At 40.4% G+C, this 12,826-nt stretch overlaps 1 protein-coding gene across 1 annotated transcript in view; it reads right to left on the bottom strand.

The window, feature by feature from the left end:
• DCDC2C (doublecortin domain containing 2C) overlaps positions 1-12,826 on the bottom strand; it is a 74,327-nt gene that overhangs the window by 28,972 nt on the left and 32,529 nt on the right. The window contains exons 3-4 of the mRNA XM_023550405.2: positions 11,681-11,757; positions 7,139-7,267 (exon numbers count right to left, since the gene is read on the bottom strand). Of these exons, the coding sequence (XP_023406173.1) occupies positions 7,139-7,267; positions 11,681-11,757 (206 nt within the window). The remainder of the gene's footprint in view (positions 1-7,138; positions 7,268-11,680; positions 11,758-12,826) is intronic.

Genomic DNA, 12,826 nt, shown 5'->3' with positions numbered 1-12,826 from the left:
AGCATTTCAAACAGGACATGTCTATAAATGAATTCTTGAATCCCCAAGAACTTCCCCTTCCACTTTCTCCATATCAGGAAATGGCACCATCAGTCAGTCACCTAATTACTCTTACTAAAAGGCTAGGAATCATCCTTGACCTCTTGCTTGCTTTCTTTCATACTCCACTTGCAGTTTATCAGTAAGTTCCATCATGTAAGTCTTTCAAATATATACAAAATCTGACCACCTAGGACCAGCCACGCCATCATGGTCTCTCACCTGGGTTTCCTACAATGGCCTACAAACAAGTCTCCCTACTTCTACTCTGACACCCTACACATACAGCCCATTACCAAGGTCATGGTAACCCCTCCCTCAGGACCCTCCAATGGTTTTATATCACTCTCAAATTAAAATCTCAACTCCTTCCCATGGTTGCAAAGCTTTTCTGATCTTCCCCTTCACTCTCTCTTCTATGCAAACCGTTACCACTCTCTGCCTCCATCATCAGTGGCCATCTGGCTATTCTTTAAACATTTAAGCACACTGAGCTGTTTCCCATCTGAGAATCTTTGGAAAACCGTGGTTCCTGCTGATTGGAATGGTCTTCCCCAGGTCACTGTACATTTCCCTTCTTCCTGTCATTCAGATGTGCTCTTAAATGCCTCCTCCTCAGAGAAGGGTTTCCTGACCAGCTTTTCTAAAATAGCCCTACACTTACCTACCCTAGTTTGTCACTCTCCACTCCTACCCTGCTCTATCTCTCTTCGCAGTAATTTACTACGTGGTACCCATCACTGGAGCCCTGGTGTCACAGTGATTAAGAGGTCAGCTGCTAACCAAAAGGTTGGCAGCTCAAATCCACCAATCGCTCCTTGGAAACCCTAGGGAACAGTTCTACTCTGTCCTATAGGGTTACTACGTGTTGGAATTGGCTTAACAGCAACAGGTTTTTTGTTTTTCTTTTTGGGGGGTGGGCTTTGTTTGTTTGTTTGTTTGTTTAGTTTACCCATCACTACCTGGCATGTTGTCATGGATCTACTCTTTACTGTCTGTCCATCCCACCAGAATGTCTGTTCTACGAGGACAGGAACACTGCCTGCTGTGTTCACCACTACAACCCTAGTGCTTAGATAGGAACACAGAAGGCTCTTGACAAATATTTGTTGAATGGGTAAATAAAGAAATGATAAATATGTCATGAAACATCAGAAATGACCTCTATTTAGGGATGGGGAAAGTTAGGCGACCACCCAACATATTCGTCATGTGCATTGTATCTCTTACAGAGGCGAAGCTTTGGCTGCTTACTGAATTAGGCAAGATGAACAGTACATGTAGGTGCTCAGATAAGTGACATCAATTTTAGTCAAACAGATGTCACTAACTGTGGTGGCAAGTCTGCTGTCATGGCAATAGCCTTCTTCGCCTCTCTCAGGCCATTTGTTGTCTTTGGGGTAAGTGCCATTCTCTTCCATAGTCAAGCTAGTCAAGAGAGGCAAAATCCAGTTCACCTTTCACCACTGCCCATTCTAAGTATGACTGCCACCTAAATTACGGATATTGATGTTGAAAACAGCCATGCTGGCTTATAAAGAAGAGTTTTACATACAATATAAAAAAAGAGTAGTCTTATTGGTGCGGAGCAGTATAAGGAAAACGAAGGATGGGAAGTTCCTGTCTTGAAGGCAGGAAAGTGCCAAAGGAAATGCATGTGCATTTGTTGTGTGCATGTACGCATGCATGTCTGTGTCATCTTGACATTCAGAATTACCTCTGAAAACAAAATGTTTGTATACCTAGACATTTATGGCCTTCTATAACCTGTTTCAACCTGTTTCAATCATGTCAATCCAAGCTTACCTCCACTATTTTTCAATACAGCCAGGACCTGCTTCACACAAGACCCTTCCACAGCATATTCATTCCTACTGCCAGGATGTTTGATGTCCATACAGTCCCTATCCCCAAGAACGATTCCCTTAATTTCCACTACCCAATTCTACAGAATTCAAGTCAGATCCCACCTCCTCCATAAAGCCTTCTCCTTCTACCACTGCCGAGAACTTCCACAGACATGAAACTCCTCACTAATCACACTAGCAGAGGACTGGACATTGCCTCAGGTTATAATTTAACTGGTTCTCTTAGGGGATTTGTCTAGCCGTGGAACAATGGTAAGGGTGTATGGATATATGAATGTTATGAAGTAAGTTCTTCCAGATTTTTTTGTTTGGTTGATTGATGGTTTTTTCATCACCACACAGCTCCTAGGAAAATGTTAGGTATATAGGACATACTCAACAAATACTGATTGAATTGAAAATTGAGACTGAAAATAATTGTATTTTAGAGACTTAAAGAAACGCTAAGGATAAGCTCATCACTCTTTCCTTCCAGCAGGTAACAAGGAAAGAATTCAGGATTGTGGAACCTTGGTCAATTTACCTTCTCTCAACCTCAATTTCCTCCAGCCACGCTAAACTTCTTTCATCTCTTGGAATGTGTCTTGTGGCTCTCACTTCAAGGCATTTCTCTTAAAATTCTCACTTTCCCCAACCAGGGCCAGGAGTAGGGTAAGGCAAGCTAGATGCCTAGGGTGCAAAATTTAAGGAGACATTAGTTTTCAATGCTGTGATTCAAGAACCTCATTGGCCTCATCCTAGTCCCAGCCCTACCTCTGGCTTTTTCTCATTCTGTAGTTCTTAGGTCATATACCTCTTCGTCTGGGAGGTATTCCTAGACTGGGTTATAACACTGTCTGTCTGTTCCCCTCTCACAGAAAGCACTACCCTTTACTGTAATTACTCATTTGAAATCTGTCCTCTCTGTAGACCATAAGCTCAACAAGTGTAAGAGCCTTGCCTGTTTTGCTCAGTGCTGTATCTCTAATACTTAGCACTGTGCCTCTCACATAGTCAACCCTCAACAAATGTTTATTCAAGGCACATTTTTAATACCAAGACCTGCAATAATCACACAGAGGCACACACACAATTTTACTTAAAGATTTCTCCATATTATATATGTGTGTGTGTACATATATGTATACATATCTGTACACACACAAATTATATCTAAAGTCGAGAACTATCCAATAAATAAACTAATTTTAATTGGCTAGGTTTCTAACTGACACAAGAAGGAGGTATAACAGTAACCTCGGCTGAATCATATTAACCTTATCTAAGGAATGATTAAGGAAAGATAAATACAAATGACTTCTCAAATGGATGTTGAATATTAGCTATAGGTTCTGTTCAAAAGTAACATGTACATTGATTTTTTTTTAATCTGTTTTGGACTTATTATTTAATTCTTTCAAGTTTGGGATTTGTGCTTTCTAAGCATTGCTTTTATTTCCAAACTCTGTGCTTTTTTTAAACTCAACCATAAAGAACTAATTTAAGTTTCAGGGGAAAAAAAAGAAATAAGTTTATTGATCTAATGTCCTATTTTCCTTCTAAATATTCTGTTTACTTGCTTCTCCTGTATGAAGATTTTCTTACTTTCACCACTACCATTCTACGTGTGAAACCTATGATTAATTCCACTACTATTTCTGGATTCTTTCAAAAATACACACAAGTCTATCTACTCCACACAGTTTTCTGTTTCTGTAAGAATAATACAGTAATATTTATTATGCTGGAATCAATTGTACATTTACAATACTGATTTTTATGCAATTATCTAAATTCCTAGAACATTTAAGTCTACCCTAGTTATTCACCACCCTTACTAGGTTGTTACTCCATTGCACTAAATGCCCCAACAGTTAATGTCCACTCACAAGTGGATACATCAACTATAATTGTTGGTATCGCAACTGCTGACTGTAAATCGACAGTTATGTTTTAATCTACCCACAAGAGAGACTTAATTGACAAAAAAGCCAAATAAGATTAAACATTTGCTCTTCCACCATCATTCAGGAAACCATCACTGTCCATAAAGATGATTCCTTTAAACTCAGCATCATATCATATTTCTTTACTCTTCAACTTTAAAGTTCCTTGTCCTTCCTACATTTTCTCAGCTCACTCCCACAGCAATACCTTGACCTTGTCCCATATACCTCTCTTATCCTTCATATGTGTTACCACTCTGATATATTAATCTCTCCCATGATAAGTCTTAGCCTTCTTGCTCTCTCTTTCCCTTTATCACTACACCCTCCCTCTGATCCCCTATCATAACCAGACCCTTGAGTCTAAGACCAAGGGAACAGTCTCTGGCTTCACTTCCTTTCACCACCAACTCTGACTTCACCTGCTTCCCTTCAAATCTCTTATTTACACGCTGAGTCCCTCTTCCCTTCTTGTCCTCCACTGCACTCACCCCACATCCTAATCCATTCCTCTGCCTTCTCCTCTCTTATCTATGGCTGTTGAGTGTTGGAGAGCACCACAGTGCTGCAGGTTGGCCCACTACTAATCTGCGGGCTCCAGTCTAGCAGAGTCCTCAGTCCTACTTGGCAATTCAACTATTCCATACAGCCCTAAAGCCCCTCCCATTCCCCTCTCTCCTTTCTCAGGAGATACTTTTTTCCCCTTTATACAGAGGTATCAGGCACTAATTCTCTCAACTTCTTTCCATCCTACCTCTAAACTGTTCATCCTCACGTCCACGCTTCACCTCAGAGGAACAGATTATCCTTCCTACCTCAGCTTATCCTTCCTACTTCAGCATATCCTTCCTACCACAGCTTATCCTTCCACCCACCTTCTAGGTCACAACCTCATCCAACTGTTCAGGGCCGTCCTCCAATTATTCTGCTCTCTCCTTGTGCTTCAGCCTCTTCCCCTTTACTAGGGCTTTATCCTCAGGAGATAAATGCGCTCAAATGTAACCCACATTCAGTGATAAACTATTGGCCCCTGAGTCCCCCTCAAGCAAGTATTCTGTAGTTCCTCTATATCTCCTCTCTCCTTTTTAAAGCCCACACTTCACTCTACTCTCCGTCTCCGTGTTCTCGCCCTTCATTCGTGTCCCAGCCCACTGAAATCTGGTTTTCATCTGAAACTGCTCTTGGCAAGGTCAGTTTATAACTGGTGGGTCCAAAGAACACGTTTTAGTTCTCATCTTACTTATCTGTGGCACTTGTTGTGATCCTTCCTCTTTAAGCCATTTATGCTCTGATTTCCATGTTTGTGCTCTCTTCTGGATTACCTTTGACCGCTCTGGTTGCTCTTTTGCACTCTATTTCGTGGTCTTCCTTTTCTTATATTCCAAACTCTACTCCCGGGAAATCCGAGGAGTGGAAGGAGAGTTATTAAACTCTGACCCAAACTGGGTTTCTAGGATCCAGGACTGGAAACAGGCAAAGGGTAAGGTATATCATAGCTACGGAGTATGGTGCCAAGAAGAATTCAAAGAATAGAAAAGATCTCAAATCTCAAACCCCATCCACAGCCCCAGATCTGGCTGTCCTACAGGCATGTCATACTTGACTTCTTCAAGTCATCATCAACATCCAATCCCGCTTCCTCTCTCATGTTCACCATCTCAGAAAAGAATCTTAACAGGTTCAGTTGCTCACATCAGGAACCCCGTGGATTTCTCTCTCCCCATCTCCTCTCATGTCGTTTCAGCCTCCTAAGCATCTCTCTCCACCCCCATGGCCACGGCCTCTCACCCATTCACTGTATGTATCCCTGGGCAGATTATTATCACAGTCCTCTTACTAAGCTCCTTGCATCTCCACCCTCCCTGGCTGCCTCAGTGAGCTTTCTTACACACAAGTGTGATCCAATGGCTGCAAGAGACCAAGCTCCTTGCATGGCCTGTGAGACCTTCATGACCTGGGTCCCAGACAGCCATTGTAGCCTCAACCTTAGCTGCTTCCATCATGATAATGCTGAATTGTGCATTATTACACAATGTAAGATTTTCCCCAAGAAGCTGTGCTCTTCCAGGCTTTACCAATTACCATAGTCATAACAACTATCCTCACTAAATGCTCGTTATGCACCAAGCCCTATGTTAAGAACTTTATATGCATTATTGCAACTCTCCAAGGTAGGTACTATAATTATTTCCAATTTTCCAGATGAGGAAACAGACCTCAAAAAGTTAAGAATTTACCTGCAGTAACAAAGATACAGAGGTGAGATTTGATCCCAGGTCTGACCCCAAAGCCCATTCTAGTAGCCATTACACTGTACCGCCTCTTTTGCGCATGCTATTTTGCTCCAATGGAATTGATTTCCCCCACTAATCTGTCTCAACTCAGTGGCTCCCTCATGTGGCCTCCCCAGACTTCTCCAGACAAACTTAGAGGCCTTGATTGTACCAATACAGTATATTATTAAACTATAACTGTTGGTTCACCCAATAGAGGTCATTTGATAGCAAGGCTTTATCTTGTTTTGTTCGCCACACCTAACACGTGGTATTCCTTCCATCTTCCACTGCTATTCATAAGGTTTTCGCTGGCCAATTTTTTCAAAGAAGTAGACTGCCAGGTCTTAGTCTGTCTTAGTCTGGAAACTCTGCTGAAACCTGTCCACCACGGGTGATCCTGCTGGTATTTAAAATATCGGTGGCAAAGCTTCCAGTATTGCAGCAAAACACAAGCCACCACAGTAAGATAAACTGACAGACACATGGTAAACAAATCTGTCTTGGAAGAAGTACAGCCAAAATGCTCATTAGAAGTGAGACTTCATCTCACATACTTTGGACATGTGATCAGGAGGGATCAGTCCCTGGAGAAGGACATCATGCTTGCTAAAGTAGAGGGAAAAAGAGGAAGACTCTCAGCGAGATGGATTGACACAGTAGCGGCAACAATGGACTCAAGCATAACGACGACGGGGCAGTGTTTCATTCTGTTGTACACAAGGTTGCTATAAGTCGGAACTGACTAGGGGGCACCTAACAACAACAACAGCACGTGGCAGATACTCAATAAACTTTAGTGAATAAATAAATGAATGAAACTGGTTTAAAATAGCACGGTACAAAGACTGAGAAAACATCATCTGCTTTGAAGAATTAAAATAATTTAGTAAAGGAAAAGTTGGGAAGCAGAGTTTACAATGAATGAATCACTTTAGACCTCGCTGGTCCAGGCAGAAAATTTCCCCATAAAAAGTACAAAAACAAACTGCTATGGCCTTTGGTTCTCCTGTCGGGTACAGAGTCTCCTTACTTTCGAACACCTCCTAGAGGGAAGACTTTTTCTCCAATCAAGGCCAGCACGCTATTCCAATCTGACAGACTGAATTTGGGTATAATAATTTTTGCAGGTGGAATAAATAATCTTCCATTTGTGAAAACACTGTAGGAATAAAAAAAAAAAAAAAAAGAATTAATTAATACCTTAAATTTTATGTGTGGGAGCTAAAAATTCAAAGAAAAAAATACAATTTCAGAACAATAAAAACAATGTGCTATAGCTGAGACACTTAAAAGTAATACGTGCCGTGTCATACAGACTATCATTACCAAGTTAAGCAGAACATCCTAGAATCTGGGGACATAACAATAAGGCTGGAAAAAAAATCTTTTTATAAAATACAAAATGCTCAGATGAGCAGAACAAAAATGATACTTTTTTTTGACTCTGACTACTATGATGGGTAAAATGGAAGAAAATTGTGTCCATTTGGAAAACAAGAGGGGAAATTTTGCCTGAAAAAATGCAGCTATTTTCCCTTCCCATGGAGCCAAGAGAGTCTCCCAAAGGAAATCCTTTCAGAAGATAATAGAAACAATTGATTTCACTCTTACAGTTTTAGGGCAGTTTCAACGTGGTTTCGGTGGTTTGTTTTATTGTTTCTGTATGTTTGAGTGGGAGAGAGCGACGTTTGGTAGATTTTATTTTCAAAACTCAATACAAGGTGAGTAGTTACCATGGTGTTAATAAGATTCTGCCATCTTAATGAAAGTCACTTGGCAATAGTTTTGAACTCAAGTAACTCACATTAAAATAATGTAAAATATGAGGCTTACTTCTTTCAGTCTAAAAACAATGAAAGAGATCATTTACTAATACATAAATGCAACTTTATGATTCTGAGTGTATTTTTAGTTTTACATTATTATTACTATTGCTGTTATTTTTGTTTAAATGCAAATAATTTAGAAATTGGAAACATTTTTTTCAGAGTAAATACAATTTTTAACGTGTTTGAGCACAATTAACAAAAAGGTTAATGGTAATTGTCTCTGGGGAGTGTGATAAAGAGGGTGGTTTTAACCAAAATGCCAAGGTAAACAGTCTGCAGCTTCTTTAAATATGACTAAATGCAAACAAAATAGGGAAATAACAGCTATATGTGTGTCTCAGGAAGACAATTCCTAGATTCTTCAAATGTCCAGAGGTTGAACAGAGCCATTTTAAAGGCACACATTATTTGCTAAAACTAAAGTCTTTGGTAAAGAAAACCGTTCTTTACATTTAGCCTGGGTTGTGTATCACTGAATGAAACCTCACCGGTATTACTTCTGCCTTTATTTACGTAAGGGAAGTAGGAAAATCCTTTTCCCAGCTAACTTCAGTTTTTTGTTTTTTTTTTCACTTTGAATTAATCACCCCAAAGGTAAAATACTTCCACATTTTGAACTTCATATAGTGGAGGATTCTAGAGACCTCTTTGGGAGAACTTCCAAGTTGTAAAAAATGAAACAATATCTTCCAATACACAAACATGGAAGAAAACTGAAGTAATTTAAATAATAGCTCCCTCTGATCCTAGACCTCCTTGTCTGTAAATTTGGGGGTTAGCCCAGATACCCTCTCAGGCCCCTTTTCCAGATTCAAGAGACTGTAGTTCTTTGCCTGGAATCAGTTAGGACACATGAAGAGATGAGGCCAGAAGTTTAGGCCTTCTCTTTCTCCCTCCCTCCCTTTGGTCTCCCATGAGAGGCAGATAATCAAGCAAAACCAGTTGTGGTTGAGTTGATTCTGCCTCGTGGAGACCCCATGTGTGTCGGAGTAGAAATGTGCTCCATAGGGTTTTTAAGGCCATGATCTTTTAGGCCTTTCTTCTGAGGCTTCTCTAGGTGGACTCGAACTGCCAACCATCCAGTTAGCAGTTGAGCCCTTAACCATTTGCACCACCCAGGGACACACAGACCCCAAATAAAACCACCCCTGGGGCTTAGACAGCCCTTTGCCAGGTTACTTTTAAACAAACAACAAACATAAGATCTTTTAAACTTTTCTACCAAAGCTCATTCACTTTATTTTATTTTCAACATCTATCGAAATTGAATTAAAGAGTGAATGAGTGAGTAAGTGAATAAATTCCTTCTTATAAGGAGGGTAAGGGAAAATTGATGGTCAAGAGAAAATTGGGCAAGTGAGGTAACTTGCCTAAAGCTACACAGCTTTGTTAGTGACAGAACCAGGGCCTGAATCTGGCCTCACTCAGTAAACCGACAACTTCAAGCCCACGTGGTCATGACCAGCTAAATTCTGTGGTGACCTAGACAGCCAGGTAAACAACACATTCTCTCTCCAACATGCAGCTTCTCGGAGCATTAGCTCAATGAGTCCCTTGGTCCCTCTGCTTCAGATTTTCCATTTACAAAGCAGGGTCAAAACTCCCTTCCTTTCTTGAATGTCTGAGATTTTGAAACCAAACATAACTATTTTTCTGTGTGTTTGTTTTTATGGTAACAAGCAAACATAAGCAAGTATTGGACGCACATTTGGGTCCATCCAGCGGAATTTGTAGCACACCAATATAAAGAATGGAGCATGTGTTACAACAGTAAATGACTTAGAAAAAAAAATCTGTCACAAGTGAAAATCATTGATGTCTTGGGTCATGCCCCCAAAAAAAATGTAGCTTTAGGGGAATGTGTCTTTGCCAGGAAACACTCAGAAACCAATAATATCCCCTGAGATGTCTATACATTCTACAGAAAAAGACGTCCTTCATGAAATTTATAAATACTATGTCTTTCATTATTTTCCAAGACTTTTCATGTGTTTAGATGGCTTCTTTTCAGAAGCATAATGGAACTGTATTTTATAGAAATGACAGTTGAGGTTTTGAGGATAAGTGAGAGGAACAAAGTCTGACTAGTAAGCAGGTAATATTTCACAGCCCTAAACCTTTATCCTTCTCCTTTCCAGTCTGGTGATCTATTGGGTCAAGCAGGGGTTTTTCAATCTCATGAACGTTCCACTGCCCTTTGCTTGACAGGACCAAGAGTGAGTGGCAGGCTGTCAGAATGCTGTGGATATGGCTCCTGTTTAACAAAAGGCTCGGAATGAACACCTGCTGCTAATGTCCCTTCTGACAGTGTGATCTCAGGATTCTGTGGAAATTTGCTTAGTTATCTAGTGTTGCTGTAACAGACATACCACAAGTGGACGGTGGTAGTTCTACTCTGTCCTATAGGGTCGCTATGAGTCGGAATTGACTTCCCAGCAATGGCTTTGGTTTGGTTTTATATCACTAAAAGAAGGAGAGGAGGGATAAACCACCGTTTAGTGAATTCCTAGGACATAACAGACACTGTGCGGGGCCCACATTTTGTATTATTAAAGTTAATCCTCACCGTAACCTTGCAAGGTGGGTATTATCAGTCCTATTTTACAAGTGAGGAAACAAATTCAGAGAGAATTTGTGCTGTTAAGATGAAAAGCCAGGATTTGAATCAATGTGTTGTTTGAGTCGAGGGAGTTCTCTTTCTACCACTCTAAATCAACGTAAGGCAGATTGACCCACAACGCCATCTCCAAAAACTAAGCCAAAGTGGTCTCAATTCATCTAAATAAAGTTTACTGAGCACAGATATGCCTAAACCAGCCATGGCTTCCCAGGACAGCAGGGAATCGAAGCTCTGACACGTTCATTTTCTGAGGTGAGACTTGACTAGGACGCACCATAATCATAAAGGGCCTTTTGGTGATAAGAGCTCATGTTGTGAAAAATAACTTTTAAATTTCATTTCAACATTCAGCAGCTGTAACTAATAGATTTAAAAAAAAAAAAAAAAGTTTTTTTAATCATGCAATTTAGTGTCTAAGACTGAATTGTGTGCTCTTACCTTTCCATCCCACGCTATAACCATGACATGGTAACCAGATTGTTCTCCCAAAATCAAGGTTCCAAAGAGTAAAGAACATATAGCACTTGAAAGACAATCATAGAGAAGGTAATCATAAAAGAAGAATTACACTTTCAGAGAGAGATGATAAGGTAGAAGAGAAGGGGGGGCAGGAATGAGGTAGAAAAAGGCTCACGGAGAGTTTTGCCAGGCTAGACAGTATTATTTCTAAGGAGTGTTATAGATTGAACTGTATCCTCTAAAACTATGTGTTGTAAACCCTAGACCCCTATACCTGTGGATCTAATCCCGTTTGGGAAAAGGCTTTCTTTGTTATGTTAACAAGACCGTGTCAGTGTAGGGTATGTCTTAAACCAATCACCTTTGAGATATAAAAAGAGCAGATTAGGCACAATCGAAGGAGAAGAAACACACCACATGAAGGTAACCAGTGAACCAAAGAACAGAAACTGAAAAGAGACAAGGACCTTTCCCCAAAGCTGACAGAGAAAAAGAGAAAGCCTTCCCCTAGAGCTGGCACCTTGAACTCAGACTTCTAGCCTCCTAAACTGTGAGAAAGTAAATTTGTTAAAGCCACCCACTTGTGGTCTTTCTATTATAGCAGTGCTAAGAAACTAAGACAAGGAGCAATGGCAACCTTTCATTTTAATAATATTGTACTCACTTTATATGTCGGGATATGCGATTAAATGTTTGCCACCTGGAAGGCACATTTATTTCACAATGTACCACTGGTTTAATCTGCAAAAAGAAAAAATAAGCCTTAAAATTCAGTTCAAGTTAACAAACACTTGTTATATACCTGTGGTATGCACAGCACCACCGTCAAAACATAAGTAAAAAGTAGGGGAGGGCTTTGCCAAGAGAACATACAGGAGAGGATCTAGGAAGGATTCAGAGAAAGAAAGGGGATCCTTGATATGTGAATGGGATTCCAACAAGTGCATTCAGAAGTGATGTTGGGGTGAACGGTTATGAATTTCAAGCGTAGGAAAAGGTTCAAGTGACAAAGCTCAGAGTGTAAAGGGGATAAAGTGATAAATAAAGGTGCCAAGAACCAACCAGTTTCTGAAGGAAGAATCATTTCTAACTAATGGTGACCCCACATGTATCAGAGTAGAACTGTGCGCCACAGGGTTTTAAATGGCTGGTTTTTCAGAAATAGACCAGAGGCCTTTCTTCCCAGGTACCACTGGGTGGCCTTGAACCTCCAATCTTTCAGTTAGCAGCCAACTGTGTTAACCATTTATACCACCCAGGGACTCCAAAGGTGCTAGCTTTATAGGCTTTATGGTTCATGCTAAGAATTTAGCCAATCATTCCTTCAATAGACATATATTGATAACCTCTATGAGTTGGAATCGACTCCATGGCAATGGGTTTGGTTTCGGGCTTATTATTCCCTAGGTAATTTGCTTGGCCAATTTCTGGGGTCTCAGAAATAGATGAGGTGGCTTCTAACAGTAAATCACAAGATTTGAGTTAGACAGTCCTGCCAAACAAATGAAAACAACTCCCTGTATTTCCTGACCCCTTTCCACTTTTTTCTGTGAATCCCGTCTGAGAGGCTAAGCCAACAGACCCCAACGGACTGAAGTATGAAGTTGTGGCTTCATTACAAATTCATACTCCAGTTCATTGGGATCAAGACCCTCAAGTGGGAAAAGAATCTCTGAGACCTGTCACAGGTGAGCAAAATCTCTCATCTTCATGATCCTATTGTTTATGAGTACACGGAAAAGCAAATGGAGGAATTTTCTTTTTCTGGGTTAATGATACCTGTGCTAAAGGCTGTGGTGACAGCCCCACA

This window comes from Loxodonta africana, chromosome 12 (genome assembly GCF_030014295.1).
Source record: "Loxodonta africana isolate mLoxAfr1 chromosome 12, mLoxAfr1.hap2, whole genome shotgun sequence".
NCBI lineage: Eukaryota > Metazoa > Chordata > Mammalia > Proboscidea > Elephantidae > Loxodonta > Loxodonta africana.
This window is presented reverse-complemented; position numbering and strand designations above follow the sequence as displayed.